Source organism: Chanodichthys erythropterus, chromosome 3 (genome assembly GCF_024489055.1).
Source record: "Chanodichthys erythropterus isolate Z2021 chromosome 3, ASM2448905v1, whole genome shotgun sequence".
In the NCBI taxonomy this organism is placed as follows: Eukaryota; Metazoa; Chordata; class Actinopteri; order Cypriniformes; family Xenocyprididae; genus Chanodichthys; species Chanodichthys erythropterus.
Genome location: NC_090223.1, coordinates 36,712,681 through 36,730,033, shown reverse-complemented (window position 1 = coordinate 36,730,033; position 17,353 = coordinate 36,712,681). Strand labels below are relative to the sequence as shown.

The 17,353-nt window shown below is 36.7% G+C and overlaps 3 protein-coding genes across 5 annotated transcripts; 1 reads left to right on the top strand and 2 right to left on the bottom strand.

Annotated features, from left to right (window-relative positions):
• Window positions 1-637: 637 nt before the first annotated feature.
• Window positions 638-7,490, bottom strand: mmp25a (matrix metallopeptidase 25a). Of its 3 annotated transcripts, none has more exons than XM_067382019.1 (10): window positions 7,362-7,490; window positions 5,724-5,856; window positions 5,405-5,564; window positions 4,446-4,750; window positions 4,157-4,336; window positions 2,963-3,059; window positions 2,810-2,889; window positions 1,932-2,081; window positions 1,335-1,613; window positions 638-1,229 (listed from the first exon to the last, which is right to left on the bottom strand). In XM_067382019.1, exons 1-10 carry the CDS (start codon window positions 7,425-7,427, stop codon window positions 973-975), a joined length of 1,707 nt encoding a protein of 568 aa, XP_067238120.1. In that variant the 5' UTR covers window positions 7,428-7,490; the 3' UTR covers window positions 638-972. The 3 variants fall into 3 exon arrangements, with proteins under 3 accessions (XP_067238120.1, XP_067238117.1, XP_067238118.1); XM_067382016.1 differs by lacking the exon at window positions 7,362-7,490 and adding an exon at window positions 6,326-6,557; XM_067382017.1 differs by lacking the exon at window positions 7,362-7,490 and adding an exon at window positions 6,326-6,557 and having other exon boundaries at window positions 638-1,226.
• On the bottom strand, window positions 7,411-9,968 carry unc119c (unc-119 lipid binding chaperone c). The gene is made up of 5 exons (XM_067382034.1): window positions 9,292-9,968; window positions 9,102-9,215; window positions 7,927-8,017; window positions 7,639-7,811; window positions 7,411-7,544 (listed from the first exon to the last, which is right to left on the bottom strand). The coding sequence occupies exons 1-5, from the start codon at window positions 9,572-9,574 to the stop codon at window positions 7,411-7,413; spliced, it is 795 nt and encodes a 264-aa protein (XP_067238135.1). The 5' UTR covers window positions 9,575-9,968.
• A 1,984-nt stretch (window positions 9,969-11,952) lies between these two features.
• Window positions 11,953-16,998, top strand: si:ch73-248e21.5 (uncharacterized). The gene is made up of 2 exons (XM_067382015.1): window positions 11,953-12,508; window positions 13,272-16,998. The coding sequence occupies exon 2, from the start codon at window positions 13,280-13,282 to the stop codon at window positions 15,152-15,154; it is 1,875 nt and encodes a 624-aa protein (XP_067238116.1). The 5' UTR covers window positions 11,953-12,508; window positions 13,272-13,279; the 3' UTR covers window positions 15,155-16,998.
• The last annotated feature ends 355 nt before the right edge of the window (window positions 16,999-17,353 follow it).

Genomic DNA, 17,353 nt, shown 5'->3' with positions numbered 1-17,353 from the left:
ATTTCATGAGTGTGCTAAAAAAATGTAAATATGAATGGGAATATACTTCAGAGATATTTTAATCATAAAAAATTCTAGGGGTGCCAATAATTGTGGCCAACATGTATTGGAGAAAAACATTTATTTCATAAAATGTGATTTTTGCCCTACTTTCAATTCTTTTCCTCCTTAAATTTTTGCTAATTTTATGAATTAAAGATCAAAAGGATAAACAATGCAGATTTATTTTTTACAGTCATCTTTGATCATATTTACCAAGTGTGCCAATAATTATGACCACCACTGTATATTTTCCCTGTGATGACAAAGCTGAATTTTCAGCATCATTACTTCAGTCTTCAGTGTCACAATGAACCTTAAGAAATCATACTAATGATGATTTGGTGCTCAAGAAACATTTCATTTTATTATTATCAATGTTAAAAACATTTTTTTGATGAATAGAAAGTTCAAAAGAACAACATTTATTTGAAATTGAAAGAAAAAAAAACTGAATAAGCCTCACACAATATGAGTTTTATTTTACATTACATTGTAAATTCTGGTATAATACAGAAAGAATAATTAAATGACATCTTTGAATTTTTTATTTAGTAATTCAGAAGCAGTTCAAATATTGATTAAAGTATTGTCTCATGGCTTTTAGTCCATAGTGTGCTAGTTTTGCAACCATCTAGTGTCCTTCAGAACACTGGACCATTTAGTGTACTGTAATATATTCTATATATAATTTGTAAAAAACCGTATTTCAAATGAGTAAGATATCAGAATACACAGTATTCAAGAAACAGTAGGCAAACAATACCAATATTATGCACCGCACCTGCTTAGATACTAAAATAAGCAACCATTGGACACTTTTCTATCCCAGATGATGGCAGTAATTCATTGATTCCTAAAATATTTTTTTACTAACTACACAGTCACAACATTAAAAAATCCCAGTAAATACTACACAAATTATATATACTATCAGTACAATGTAAGAACCAAAATACAAACTACAATAATTGAATATATAACAGCTGACAAAGCACATATCGCAGCGGCTGTACTCTGGACACAGCTACAGTCTTTGTCCCTTCTGGGAAGCTCAGGTCTGTGAGTTGAAATGTTACCATCACATTTCATCCAGTCAGTAGCAATGGATTTCGGGAAAGTAGATTCCTGCTCCAAGCCCCCTCTTTTTAAAATCCAGTAGTTTGAATCTTTAAAGAAGTAAGTGTCTGCTGAGGCAAATGTGGATAAAAAGATTTAAGGTTGGTTTGGGAGACAAAAAAGATGAATGGGAATCATTATTAATAAAAGCTTTTATGATAAAAGATGCATCTTACCATCTAGAAATCCAATGATATCATCAGGATGAGAGGGCATCCCCCAGATGGACGCTGGTTTAGGGTACCCTTCCTCCAGCTTCCTCTCAGTTCCCGCCTCATCAAACCTCCAGTACTCTCCACCACTGAACAGGTACGTCCTCCCATTGTGCGGCCACACAAATACCGCCTCCACTCTCTCTGGAGCCCGTCCTGCAGAAGAGCGTAAACCCCATTCTGAAAGTGGCCGTGGGTACCCAGGGAGGGACACTGTGTTTCTAAACACCCAGTACTGATTACCTGAGAAAGACCAGAATGAAAAGAGTCAAAATAAAGAATGAAGATGCTCCTGAACACCATAGCCAGTAAAAATCTGATTTTTCACCCACTATTTTAATAAATGTGTTACATCCTCTCATTCTTTCTGTTTACACTCCATTTCAGTCAATAGCCCCCAATATACTATGAATATAATATACCATTCTTATATATTAATTTATAAAAATAAAAAAACAACAGCCAGAGTTAATGATGATGGGTTTACTGCTCTTGCTTGTAGTCACTCACTAGCTTACATACAGATATTTTTCAATTTTGGGTTTCTTTTTTCATTCTTACCAATAAAGAATACAATATATCCATCTCTTCTCTCATATACTGCATCAACTCTGGCAGCTTCTGGAGGCAAACCAATCCAGAAGCTGTGGATCAGAGCTGGAGTCAAGGACATTAATGAGCCTGAATGATGTACCCTCCAAAAGTGTGGACCTGATAAAAAGGGAATGGTTGAGGGAGAGGATGAAACAGAAACAATATTTTCTTTCACTTATAATTTTGATACCTATCTACCAACAATTTTGAGGATATGTTGAGGATACCACAAAGAAAAGTCCCTCTGATACTTTTACACAGTCCACAAATGTTCAAAAGTTTGGGGTCGGTACGTTTTTTTATTTTAAAGAAATAAATATTCAGCAAGGATGCAATAAATTGATCAATAGTGACAGTAAAGACATTCATAATGTTATAAAAGTTTTCAGTAACACTTTATTTTAAGGTGACTTGGGATACACGTTACATGTAAATAATAACAGTAAACTCTGCATAATTAGGTTTTCTATTTCAAATAAATGTTGTTCTTTTGATCTGTTCTTATTCATCACAGAATTGTGAAAAATGTATCACAGACCGTTTTCAACATTTATAATAAGAAATGTTTCTTGAGCAGCAAATCATCATATTAGAATGATTTCTGAAGGATCATGTGACACTGAAGACTTGAGTAACGATGCTGAAAATTCAGCTTTGCATCACAGGAATAAATTACTTTGTGAAATATATTCAAATAGAAAACAGTTATTTTAAATTGTAATAATATTTCAAAATATTACAGTTTTTGCTATATTTTCGATCAAATAAATGCAGACTTAAACAGCATAGAGTCTTCTTTAAAAAACACCAAAGTTTTGAACGCTAGTATAATTTAAACATTATACCTCTAAAGAAGAAAACCTCTGCTCTGATATTAGCGACTGCATCATAACCTCCCTGACAGCGATCAGCAGGAGCTGGTGGGCTAAAAAAGAGAAAAGCATTAAGACAAATATAAGAACCATTGTCAAACCTGTCATGATCACAGTGTAACTCACTGATAAGGAGGATGTGGAGGAGCAGGGGTCGACAAATGGGGCAGATTAGTTGTGGGTGCAGCAACAGATGGAGAAGATTTAAAATCTGGTCTTTTTCCTGTATAGTAAACACAGTCATGATAATGAGAAATTAACATCAGATGTATGTATTTATTTATTCACATACAGTGGCTTGAAAAAGTATGTGAACCATTTGCAGAATCTGTGAAAATGTGAATTATTTTAATAAAATAAGTGAGATCATACAAAATGTATGTTATTTACATTTAGTTCACAAGACAAAACAATAGCTGAATTTATTAAAATAACCCCATTCAAAAGTTTGTGAACCATTGATTCTCAGTACTGTGTGGTTACCTGATGATCTACGATTTTTACGTTTTTATGTTTTGTGATGGTTGTTCATGAGTCTCTTGTTTGTTCTGAGCAGTTAAACTGAGCTCTGTTCTTCAGAAAAATCCAGAAATTTCAGTTTTCAAGCATTTTTGCATATTTGAACCCTTTCCAGCAGTGATTGAATGATTTTGAGATCTGTCTTTTCACACTGAGGACAATTGAGGGACTCAAACTCAACTATTAAAAAAGGTTCAAACATTCACTGATGCTCCAGAAGAAAACACGATGCATTAAGAGCTGGGGGGTGAAAACTTTTGAACAGGATGAAGACGTCACAATTTTTCTTATTATATTTAAATATCATTGTTTTTCATTTAGTACTGCCCTTCAGAAGCAACAGAAGATACTTGCATGTTTCCCGGAAGAAACATTAAGTACAATTTACCTTGATATTTAAATTCAAAAGTTTTCACCCCGTCTATTAATGCATCGTGTTTCCTTCTGGAGCATCAGTGAATGTTTGAACCTTTTTTAATAGTTGTGTTTGAGTCCCTCAGTTTTCCTCAGTGTGAAAAGACGGATCTCAAAATCATAAAGTCACTGCTGGAAAGGGTTCAAATATGCAAAAAATCCTTGAAAACTGAAGAATCTGCAGGAGCTGGAGGATTTTTCTGAAGAACAGAGCTCAGTTTAACTGCTCAGAACAAACAAGAGACTCATGAACCACCATCACAAAACATAAAAACAGTCGTAGATCATCAGGTAACCACACAGTACTGAGAATCAATGGTTCACAAACTTTTGAATGGGGTTATTTTAATAAATTCAGCTATTGTTTTGTCTTGTATTAGGGAGTACCATAGAGTGCCTGTATTCTCAGTCTGTCTTCAAGGGGTAAGGTGTAGCTGTGCATGTCTCCCACAGGACCATAGTAATAAGGCTTCATGATGGATTCGTTGGAAGAGGAGTGAAACAAGCCTAAAGCATGACCAAACTCATGCACTGCAACTGTGAACAAATCTGTGCTGCTGCTCCTATCTGTGGAAGAAAACATACATTTTTGAAGCACTTCTTCTTTTCTTTAAATCTATATAAATATATGTGAATAACGACTGATACACAAACATATATATGGCATTTAATATACCTCCATTACTCCAGCTCTCTCTATCATCAAAGTGTGTGTCACCAGCAAGATCTTCCTTTCCTGGGAAGAATGCGTGTGCCAGTGTGCCTCCTTTTCCATCAAAAGGATACCCATCCTCATGGTAGCCACTGGCAAAGGTGACTTTGATGTCTGTCTGTGGTGACGGGTCATACGGAGAAGGACGAGTCCCGTGGAAACGCAGATGTGTGACATCACCCCATGCTCGGAGTGCATAGGTCAAAATGAGCCTTACCAGCCCTGGATGTAGAGTGGGAGACACGGAAGGAGATGGAAAATCTTGCACGCTAGGGAAAAGAAGGGAGACATGTACAATTATTGGACAGGAATATTCTGGATAAGTTTACATAAGAATATACTGTTAATTTTATGGTAAAGAAACAGCAACTATATTATCCAGAAATACATTGACAGTGATTAGTGCCTCTATTTAACAATTATAACCATATATTTCATATTGTAATATAATGTTAATATACCAGTCTATTTGAAAATCTGCTTGTTCATGCAAGTTGATCATGATTTGCCTCTCAATAAAACATGGCCAAAACTTGTATATCATACACAAAGACTAAACATCATTACTTAACACAAATTATACTAATATAATACATCAGATATGAACTAAAAAAAAAAAAAAAAACACAAATGCACATTTCTGATAACAGAGAAACGCAAAATTATGTATAAAAATATAATCATATGTGATGTCTAGCACAAGGTCATTTCACTGCACCTGTCACTCTAAATTATACAGTAAATTATAATTTTTACTTGCAAAATACATATATAATTTAGTTTTCACGGTGTATGGTAAGACTACTTCGATTACACAGCAATTTACCTTTAAATAAAGTTCACAGTGGGCATTAAAAGTAACAAACATTCTTTTTTTTTTACAATGTATATAACATATCGCTTTTCGACTTTAATGATCACACCTCCAGGTGATGTCAGTCTTGTCCCAGCTCAGCCTTGGCAGAGTGAATCTCCTCTTCATCTTCCCTTTACCTCTTCTCTTTCCTTTCAACAGATCCTCAGAGCTGATGGTGTCCGGGAGAGAGCAGCGAGGTCTGGCCATCATTTCTAATGTGGCCCGATCTAAGGTTCGACAAAAGCGGAATCATCAGAACTTCTCCAAGAAGTGACAATGCACGCAGGAAAATCACGTGGTATAGTGCGCCCTGAGGTGTTCACATACTGTTTGTTTCCATCTGGTTAAAGCTCAACTGTTACAGTAAATAAAAAGTGAATGGTCACCTAGTTCGCCAGTCTCCCCAATACCAGCAAAACGCTGCATTTTACGGACAGCTTCTTCAATACCCTCCTTGGTTTGAAGTCGACCAATTAGAGAGTCTGGAGATGGTAAATACCCATACCGAATCAACCAGTCCTACACACACACACACACACACACAAAACAAAACAAATATTCATATAAATTGTTGATTAATTTAAAAAAACAGCTTTGAAAGCAATGAAACATAAGCCAAACTTTAGTTTTACAAAAATTGTAGACAGTAGTAGTAAAAGTATCTGCACAATATATTTGTATCAGACTTTGTATTATGATAGCGTATTACTTTTTGTAATTGATGTTGATTAGATTTTTGAAGTAAAAATGAACCAGATCGACAATTTTTGTTTTGTTTTTGTTTTAAAAAAATGTAAAGTTGAATTTTTATGAAAATGGTAAAAAAATGTCTTCATGAAGGTGACACATTTCCCTGAAAATCAATTCCAGGCGACAAATATTGCCCCTTAATAAAAAGCTGGCATCTATTTATCACCTATCTTGCATATGAGATACATTAAGTTAGTGTAAAGCGCTCGTTTTAATAGAGAAATTTAAATATTCTTACCACTCCTCGCGCGTACTGATCTGCCGTCATCGCAGGTCGCGCGCTCACAACACTGAGAAGCGCGGCGCCGATTATTGCGAGAGCTGCGGTCATGTTCATTCAGTATGACATCAACGGGCTGTTCGCACTCTCTACCACACTGTACACCCAAAACCTTTTATAGTAAATCACGAATATATGCTCGAGCACAATCAAAACAGCTAAATATTGTAAAAAGAACAGAAAAATGATGATCAAGTCACTAAAAATGTTGACTGTATTCTTCATCCACACAGTCACGGTTGGTCCTCCGTTTCATTTGACTTCCCAAGAGGGTATTATATAAATACTCATGTCCTGCACCCCTCTCTCTCTCTCTTTCTTTCTTCCCCTCAGCAGGAGCATCCGTCTAAATGTGTGACCCCATGAATGCATGTGTGACCCCTGATCGTGGTGTCTAAATAACCTCATGGAACTCAAAATAGGCCATGGAGAAGTGAAAAACATGTGCGAGGAGATGAAAACAAATGATTTCTGAAGGATCACGTGACACTGAGTGATGATGCTGAAAATTCAGCTTTGCTTCACAGCAAATGAATTTCAAAATGTGTTTTTTTGGTAAAAATGTGATCATTTCCCATCTCCTGTAATTATGCTGTGGGCGTAGATCCCCTGGTAAGAGGGAAAAGGTACTGTGCATTGTGTTGTGATAAAAATAGACAGGATGTTTATGAGCTTTGGTGCGAGAGAATGAATAAAGGGAAACATTAATTGCGATAAATAAATAAACCAGGAATGTTATGGATCCTCAAGATGTCTGTTTTCTTAATCATCCCCAGGGCTTCCCTTTTCCCTATATATTCTTGCAGAGTTGACAAAACATGGAATCACCAGCATGTTTTCTCATAAAGGATTTTTTTATTACTGCGCAAGCAACAAAACATCTCTCCAGCACAAACGTCAATAAAGTAACAAAGGCATGCCTTTGCCTATTTATTTCATATAGTTTATGGTTTATGAAACCAAATATACAGTGCTAATCTGTATATTATATTACCAGTCTTCTGCAGCCATACTGCGATTCACATTGCCTTATTGTGAAGTGTTTAGCTGTGGTTCTCATTGAGCTCCAGCCCCTGGTTGAAGGAGTACTCTGCCTTATGGTGCATGATCAGTGTGTTATTGGCGAAGTAGAAGCTGTCTGACCGCGTCTCATACGGGTGGCTGATCATCTCCTCAACTGAAAAAGCAGAGTTGTAAACAAGCACCATGAGTTCACATGGATATTTTTCATGCAATGAGTGAAATGCATTATATGTTTGTGTGTTGCTCACTGGTGTGTGCATCCAGGTCTGGTAAGCAGTAGATGTGTTCACAGGTGTTTCTGCTGTGTGGGATACAGAAACCGATCTCAAAGTCAAACGTCTTCAGTAGCAGATCCCTGAAGTAATGCCTCTCAATCAGCCGAAACTTGTTCACTGCCTTACCGCCCACTGTAAACTCAAGTCTGTTCAGAAGAGACATAAAACGCTTTGAACTATTATAGACAGTTATTGATTCTGATTAAATATGTAGATCTATTCTAAAGGCCCCATAGCAATCGCATTAAACATGAGACATACGTGGCTCCAATCTCCCTGAGATTTAGAAAAGCTGGACTGAAATGATACTGAATGAAACGGCCTGCATCCAGCTCTATGACATCCTTTATTTCTGTGAAGAAGAAGAGGAAGTAGAAGTTTTATTTATGTAGAATACAATCATGCACATTTAAAGGATACAATACAAAATAAACACCAAGTACAATTTATTAAAAATACATTTCAAACAAGTATATTTTTAGCTGAGACTTAAAAAAAATGGATTAGAGGGTAGTGAGTTTCATAGCTTGAGGAGTAACACAAAATGATCTTCCACCTAAAGCAGACAGTCGAAATCTAGGAAAGGCCAAGTTCAGACGATCTGAGACCCAGTGGGCAGGTATGTGTGAATTAATTCAGAGATAGAGAGGCACGAGACCATTTAAATCCTTAAATGTTAGCAGGAGCATCTTAAAATGAATGTGTGAAGCAACAGGAAGTGGAGTAATGTGAGCATTGCATCTGGTCAAATTAAGCACTCTAGCGACAGCATTTTTTACATGCTGCAACCTTCTAATGTGTTTCTTTGGTAACTCATAAACAAGGCATTGCACTAATCCAGACGAGAAGTAATTAATTCATGTACCACGGTTTCTGCATCAGCCGGACTGAGAGGAATGGAGATGTGCAATATTGCACAGGTGATAAAAAGAGCTTTTAACAATTGCAGCGAAATGGAAACCAAAGGAAGAAGAAGAGTCAAATAAAACACCAAGATTGCAGACAGAGGATGAGGGTTGAACAAGAACTCCATCTGTGTCAAAGTACAGATCTATTCTTTTGACTAGCAAATCAGCGTTATTTCAAACTATTCAAATGATATATAAACTATTAAAAATGGTTTTCATGAAATGAAATAAAGCTGAAATAAAATAAATAAAAATAAATGTTGGATGAAAAGTTTTGATAAAAAATGATATAATAGTATATAAATAATACTATACAATACAGTAAATGATAACACTGATTAAGGAAAGAGAGCAACATGCACATAATGTCCACTAGAGGGCAAATGACACATTTGACAGCTCATTAGCATAAACACAGTGCTATCACAAATCTCAGGCTGAGATATCATACTTGGCCAAGTTATGCATCGTTTACAAAATCACACAAAAGAAAATAAGAGAATGCAATGAAAAAACAAACTAACACACCTGTTGGACAGACTCGCTTTAGATCCAGAATGACTGATCCACTTTCCAGGTCTCTTATTTTGAAGCGTGAGAAGCTAATATTGTAGACGTTGTCTTCTGGGGAGCACAGGTAATCTGTACATATAACCAATAATAGTAAAGCAAAGAAAACTAAAACACAGGTAAGCTGCTTTGTTTGTGTTGTCCTCACCGTCTGTGTATCCTGGTAGCCTGAGGACATACTGAGTAGTCACAGGTTCACCTGGCTTCCAGTCCAGCAGCACTTCCTCTTCAGCTCCAAGTGCTCCTCCTGAAATGAACCCATTCCAGTCCTCCATGCCCCTCAGATCCACTCTTCCCTGCATTTCAGCCATGTCCTCCTCATCCTCTTCAGATTCATCTTCCTCTTGTTCGCTGTCCTCGTCTCTCTCAGAGGACAGTTCCTGCTCCATTTCTTCCTCACTCTGTAGTTCTTTGACAACCTCGCTGTCCATCTACAAATCTTTGACTGATAAATGTTGTTTTCCTCTAGTGTTTCTGTCAGGTTAACTAACACAGGTCCATCTGTTGTCCTGCACTCTCTGTGATTACACTCAGCTCTTCTCTCATAAACTGTCTCAGTGACTCAAACAGATTAAGGCTATCTCAAACAGCTAATCCAAGCCAATCCTCAATTAAACACGGACACAGCAACTATGACATCAACGAAAGGACAAAAAGGAACATGAGATGAACAAATAGGATTGTAGATATATAGTATTATTAAGACATGGAGGGTAGTGAGCAGAAATGGAGAAAGTGTTAGTTCACCCAAAAATGAAAAATTCTGTCATTAATTACTCACCCTCATGTCGTTCCACACCAGTAAGACCATCATTCATCTTCAGAACACAAATTAAGATATTTTTGATGAAATCCGATGGCTCAGTGAGACCTCCATTGACAGCAATAACACTCCCTTTTTCAATGCCCAGAAAGCTACTAAAGACATATTTAAATCAGTTCATGTGACTACAGTGGTTCAATCTTAATATTATAAAGCGACAAGAATACTTTTTGTGTGCCAAAAATAACAAAATAATGACTTTATTCCACAATATCTAGTGATGGACGATTTCAAAACACTGATTCATGAAGCTTCGAAGCTTTACGAATCATTTGTTTTGAATCAGTGATTCAGAGCGCCAAAGTCACGTGATTTCAGTAAACAAGGCTTCATTACATCATAAGTGTTTTGAAACTTCAATGGTTCACATGAATTTAGCAGTTTGATACTCACTCCGAACCACTGATTCGACACAAAAGATTCATAAAGCTTCGAAGCTTCATGAAGCTGTGTTTTAAAATCACCCATCACTAGATATTGTTGAATAAAGACGCTATTTTGGTTATTATTGGTGAACAAAAGTATTCTCGTCACTTCATAACATTAAGGTTGAACCACTGTAGTCACATGAACTGTTTCAAATATGTCTTTAGTAGCTTTCTGGGCATCTGAAAGTGTTAATTATCTTGCTGTCAATGCAGGCCTCACTGAGCCATCGGATTTCATCAAAAATATCTTAATTTGTGTTCTGAAGATGAACGAAGGTCTTACGGGTGTGGAACGACATGAGGGTGAGGAATTAATGACAGAATTTTTGGGTGAACTAACCCTTTAATAAAGATAACAGAAAGAGTGGTGATGAAAGTGAGAAGTTGATGTTACACCTATCTATATATCAGGAGTGACTCTAAACTGATGGGTCGTGACCTAAAACTGGGTCACAGCAGGCAAAAATAATGCTAAATTAAAATAATCAAATGCCATATACACTGCCATTCAAAAGTTTGGGATCAGTAATAATTTTAATAGTAATGCTTTTTTTTTATCATGGGTTCCACAAAATGTTTAAATAGCAACATTGATAATATTAGGAAATGTTTCTTGAGCAAATCATCATATTAGAATGATTTCTGAAGGATCATGTGACACTGAAGACTGAAGAGTAATGATGCTGAAAATTCAACTAAAACAACCATTTTAAATTGTAATAATAATTCACAATATTATTTCTTTTTACTGTATTTTTTATCATATAAATGAAGCATTGGATAGCATAAGAGAATTCTTTCAAAAAGATAAAAAAACATACTGAACCTAAACATTTGAATGGTAGTGTATGTCCGTATGTCAAAGACTGCATTTAATTCAAATCTACAGTAGTTTGGAACAATTTCATCTGTCAAAATAGGTAGATATCATCAAGGAGAGGCAGAATAACATCCTTGTTCTTGAAACACCGTGAACAAATTTAACATATAAAAGTAAAACTAGAAAGAAAAAATGTCCTAGAGACTACATTAAATATAGACTGACTTGAATTAAAGATAAAATATGGTTTGAGTTGATCACAATGTGTGTTTTGTAATAAATAAATGTTAGATATGTATTAATCAATATATATTGATGCACATTTTTGTTACTTTTTCTTGAGGAAAAAAAAAATCTGGGTCCTAAGTCTTGAGCTGTGTTTGAAATCGCCCCCTATACCCTCGTTCACTATTCCCTACATTACTCCACTAATATAGTCCCTTTGAAGGAATAAATGAACACGAGTGAGCGAATTCTGACCTTCCAGGCGGCCGCTTTTGCTCAGTTTGTGCTTGATGTTTAATAATCATGTGAAACTTATCAAACTGGCAGCTCTCCAGTAGTAATGAAAAGATTTTGAATTCTGTCATGTAAAATCTTAATTAAACAACTTAATAATCAATTAAAAAGGGATTTATTGGACCAGTTTGGACAATGGATGGATGGATGATTCAGCTGTGGGCGCCATCTTCTGGCGAGATGCAGGAATTCATTTGGCACTCGTTATTGCGTTGCATTATTGATAAGGGGTGATAAGGTCCTCTATGGTTTCAGACACCACTACAAATGGTTGTCCCTTCAAATAGTGCCCTATCTAAGCCTCACACATAATGAGCAGTTGAGTTGAATCAGGTGTGCTAGATGAGGGGGTTGTGGGGGGACCCAAGGACAGGTTTGAGAAGCACTGGTCTACAGGCCAAAACTCTAGTGACATCTTTGTTATCTTGTCAAAGCAGTACTGTGGTGTGTTGGCGTCCTCATTAGAGTGATGTGCAGTTGATCAATCTGAATGTAATATGAGTCAACAGGATGTGTTCACATATGTGCTCTTTACATTTTTTTTCTACACAACAGCACTGATGGAGGGAAGAGGTGGAGCCACCGAACCACATCCTGCTTCACCCCAACCTCTCACCTCATCCCACTGTTGGCATGGCGATCAAACTGTCATTTCCTCATGTCATTTCATAGCTTCAGCTAAGGGAGAGAAGTATCCCAGAAGGCACCAGTGCACAAACGAAGAAATCACAGTGCATCAGGAAGAAGAGACAGCGTGATGAGTTCTGAAGATAAGGTAGAGTTTATTTTCTTTTTGTCAGTTAATTAAACCTGAATGAGGAGTAATACGAAGTCATAGCTTGTGTTAGAGTTCTCGTTTGTTTTTAGCGAAGCACAAACGTGCATTGTGGATGTTATGCTGCTTCGTGACATTGTGCATTCGTTGTAGGCCTGATTCTACAAAACCTAAAACTAACAGAATTTGGTGTTTGTTGTTGATTCCTGAGGCTGTATATTCTCAAATGAATCAAGCAATTGATTTTTACGGCAATTTCAATTGTTTTTTTTTCAGTTATTACAAAAATAAGTAAGTAAATTAATTAATTAGAGTTACACAATTCTATGCAGTCTATAACCACATCATTTATGTGGTTACACTTTAAAATAAGGTTAAATTTATTAATAAACAACAATACATTATTGTGAACTAAATACTTTTATATACTATTTCTATGTTTATACATATACGCACCCCTGTTGAAAAGTTTGGGGTCAGTGTGATTTAAAAAAAAAGAAAATTAACACTTTTTTCATCAAGGATACATTAAATGGATCAAAAGTGAAAGCAAAGACATTTATAATGTTGCCAAATTTTATTTTAAATAAATTCTGTATTTTTAACTTTCTGTTAAGGCTATAAAGAATCCTTAAGAATCTTATTAAGCAGCTAATGCATAAGGAACTGAACTTTATTGTAAGTGTATTAATTTTATTTACAAGTGTTTTCCTGTCATGTTGTCACGTTGTCTGTACTCATGTCTTGTCTCAATCTTTTACAGAAGTCACAATGGAGATGACTTTGCTGTCCATCACAGTGTGGTTCACTCACTTCCTCATCGCCTCTGCTCTTTATTTGAACACACTGCCAACAAACACCATGAGTGGCTACACTGAAACCACACAAGTAACTCCAGCAACAACAAAAACAAACCAAGAACCCAAGATCCTAATTAATGCAACGCCTTTCTCACCTCCGACCACAACGCAGGACAGCACAACAAATATGCCCAGTGAAGTGCATACACAGCCAAATACAACCCCATATGTGACGCCCACAGAGGAAACAACATCCCTGCATCAATACAACAGCAATACTTCATCTCAGAATGACAAAATGGATGCTGGTGTAGGCAATTCTAGTAATGTTGCTGTGAGCCACAGGAATACAAGTCATGCAACAGTTTCCACTGACTTTGCAAGACTGACACCACAAAATATTGAAACAGAAACAATGTCAAGTATGAGTTACAGTGATGGCGGACGACCAGTTCAGACTGCAGACACCTTATCAGACCCACTCAACAGTGTCTCAACAGTTCCCTGGACAGAGAAAGAGGATGATAGAACAAAAGCAGATGAAGGAAATTATGAAACAAACTCCACCCAGGCCACATTTGCTAATACGAAAGAAGAGTCGAGAGGAACACAGAGTACTGAGGGAAGTGAACACAGAGAGGAACCTAATGGCACAGCAGCGAATACAATCAGTGTGAGTGCTGCAACGGCAACAGCAAGAATTGATTGGTCAACTTCACATAACTTAGACATTCCCATGAACACAACGGCTTACACCACAGCACAAGACCCAACGGTTACAGATGCACCTGAACATCACACCTCAATAGGTGGTGTAAGTGCTGCAACGACAACAGCAAGAATTCATGACTGGTCAACTCCACAAATCTCAGACATTCCCATGAACACAACGGCTTACACCACAGCACAAGACCCAACGGTTACAGATGCACCTGAACATCACACCTCAATAGGTGGTGTAAGTGCGAGAATTCATGACTGGTCAACTTCACAAAACTCAGACATTCCCATGAACACAACAGCACAAGACCCAACGGTTACAGATGAACCTGAACATCACACCTCAATTGGTGGTGTAAGTGCTGCAACGACAACAGCAAGAATTCATGACTGGTCAACTCCACAAATCTCAGACATTTCCATGAACACAACGGCTTACACCACAGCACAAGACCCAACGGTTACAGATGCACCTAAATATCACACCTCAGTTGGTGGTGTAAATCACTCAACTATACAGCAGAACAGATTCACAAACTCTACGGCACACACAGGAAGAGAAAACATTACAGGAACAGACACACCCGGTGGTACCACCACCTATAACAACAACAGCTCTATCATAACCGATGTCCTAACTGATGCCACAACCAACGAAACAAACAAAACCGACACAGAAAGCAAAGTATGGCCTAAATGTTTGAACCCAGAATCTAAGTCTCGTCAATCCAGACTCGTCTGCTTCATCACAGTGTGGGCTTTAGCAATGACTGCTACCATATTCCTAGGAATAACCATCTTCCTGTGGGTGCGTCTGACGGTCTTTAAAAAGAAGATGAGGCGGAGGGAGAAAGGAGGCCAGAAGGGCGAGAAAGAGAGCCTTTGGGCTGACCCCAAAGCATCTGTGCAAGAGAGAGTGGAGTTCTGGTACGTCAATGGATCCACTATGGAGGCCGACAAGAAGCAGAAAGACAGAAAGAGACAGGAGAGGATGAAGAAAAGAGGACAGCAATGGGATAATGAGGAGAATGGGCTGTGGATTCAGCCTAGAGTGACTGTGGATGACATAACAGAATTCTGGTACGCAAACCGGCGCTTGAAGGAGGACAGGACGCAGGACATGTAGTTATAAACTTTGAAAGACAGAAAACAGTTTGGACAGATATGCCTTCAGGCTTCTGCCTAAAACACAAGGGGGATTTTGGTAGGAACTTTATTCGAGCAAGTAAATAAGTCTGAATAAGACGTTACGTGTGTGTGTGTGGGCCTACGTGGACCTTTAATTGTCTGAGTGATTTGTGCTCAATACACTGTAAAAAAAATCCAACTTCCATTTTGTCAGGAAAAACTATATTATAAAGGTTGAACGAATTACAGAATGTACACACACACACACACACACACACACACACACAAAAGACAATTCAATGTCATTAGACAGCAAAAACTTATGTGCTATTGGAGTTATTGTAAATATGAGCTTCCTACTCAGAAATTGGACATGAACAGCCTCTGAAGTCACATTGATTACTGGGAAATTTGAAGTTTCCGAGTTGGGTGGCCCCTAAACAAGGCGAAAGTGAGAACTGTAATGACTTAAGTTTTATTCTTTTTTCCCCACATCTAACGTCATGCATATTTACATAAATATGCCATGTATGTATGCATATTGTATGCATTTTTACATGGAAAAAATAGCATTTATTTGACCGAAATTCTGGACTCATAAACAAGCTGGCTATCTAAAGGTTGTGAATGTATATAATTGGGAGGGTAATGTTTATATTTGCCAACAAATGGGATGCTGCATTTTATTCAAAATCCGTTGGATATTGACTAAATATTTTCTATACATTTTGGCTTTAATAAGAGCTCCCCAAGACATATGCAAAAATTAACCTGCTGTCCAATTCTTTCTGACAATAAAGCACTTGAAAATGACAAACTAGTAATTATGACTTCAGAAGTGGAAGTAGGAAATTTCCAATAGCACATGAAGGCAGCCTAACAATGTGAAGTTTGGTGGTCAGGGTCGAACTAACAGGCAGCTGAGCATGCTCAGTTTGATCACTGATGATGCACTTGTATTTAAATTGTGATTTTTGTCAAAGCTTGTGGACATAATGATGATATAAATATTTGTTATTCAGAAGTAATAGATGTTTTAACTCTATGTGGTGTTTTTGATTATATTTTGTTGTTAAAGTTGTGCTATGTTTCAAGTCACCCATAGAAAGTTTATTCCATTTCAATGAGTATAAACACAACTTGTTTTGGTGTATATAAGTATATCTATATAACCTTTTCAGTTTGCTTAAACTAACTATACATTATTTGTCTATCACTATTTTTGTAGTCTTAATGCTTATATTAATTTAAATTTCAAGTTTACTGAACTTTTTTTTCCACAAAAAAAAAACAAACATTATTTATAAAAACATTATCTATTTATAGAACTTATGTTGAAAGGACAGACCTATTACTTTGTTATTAATAATTATTAGACCTATTAATTGTTGATGCAACATATTGTTTCCATATGTTACTTAGAAAAGTTCTGAAGCTTAACAGTGAAATAAACAGAAAGATAAATAGTGCTTTTCCTTCCTTGGAAAAGAGAAGGGACCACAGACACTTCAACCACAGAAACTGTTGAAAAATTCAGAACTTTTCTAGGTTATTTTTTACAAAAATCCCATTCCCTCAGTAAAATAAATAAACACAAAATTTAATACACAATTTCTGAGCCAACAGTACTGAATGAAGGAATATAATTTAAAGGACACAACGACAGCTTGTGCTGCCACCATCACTCATTCAGGACCTGCAGTGACTTGCCCGGAAAATTCTAGGGGTGAATATCCCTGAAAACATATTGTCTTTGGAAATCTAAGAGTGCTGTGTTACTTTTGTAAAGACAAACTGAAATAAAATAAATATCAATTCAGAGATGGCATGAATCATCATTTTGAAGATTTACAACAACTAATGCAATTTCCTGTTGTGCAGGAGTAGTTAAAAAGACAGTGAGAGACATGAAATCTCTTGAAAAGATGACACAAAATATCATTAAAAGGTGTTAAATACTCAGAAAGAGGAAATGATAAGTCTTGTCTTCTGCTGAAGTAAAACGTCAACAGAAAGAAGAAACATTATTCTCCATTTTTAAAATGAATGTCAAGATATCACATGCATGTAAAAATGCCTAAATGAATGTTTTCTACTAAGAGTTTTAAATGATCAGAATACATTTTGTGAAATATGAGAGGGCAGGACATACTTCTCTCAGAGCAAACTTTACTTCAGACACAAAATTTCTCACTTC

Excerpts from the sequence above, each read along its gene's own strand:
- mmp25a (XM_067382016.1), bottom strand. The coding sequence starts at position 6,424 with ATGAACATGACCGCAGCTCTCGCAATAATCGGCGCCGCGCTTCTCAGT. Across the intron at positions 5,857-6,325 it reads ATCAGTACGCGCGAGGAGTG|GACTGGTTGATTCGGTATGG; the intron begins GTAAGAATATTT and ends GTGTGTGTGTAG. Across the intron at positions 2,890-2,962 it reads CCTCCACATCCTCCTTATCA|CCCACCAGCTCCTGCTGATC; the intron begins GTGAGTTACACT and ends TCTCTTTTTTAG.
- unc119c (XM_067382034.1), bottom strand. The coding sequence starts at position 9,574 with ATGGACAGCGAGGTTGTCAAAGAACTACAGAGTGAGGAAGAAATGGAG. Across the intron at positions 8,018-9,101 it reads AAAGCGAGTCTGTCCAACAG|AAATAAAGGATGTCATAGAG; the intron begins GTGTGTTAGTTT and ends TCTTCTTCACAG. Across the intron at positions 7,812-7,926 it reads CTCAGGGAGATTGGAGCCAC|ACTTGAGTTTACAGTGGGCG; the intron begins GTATGTCTCATG and ends TCTTCTGAACAG.
- si:ch73-248e21.5 (XM_067382015.1), top strand. The coding sequence starts at position 13,280 with ATGGAGATGACTTTGCTGTCCATCACAGTGTGGTTCACTCACTTCCTC.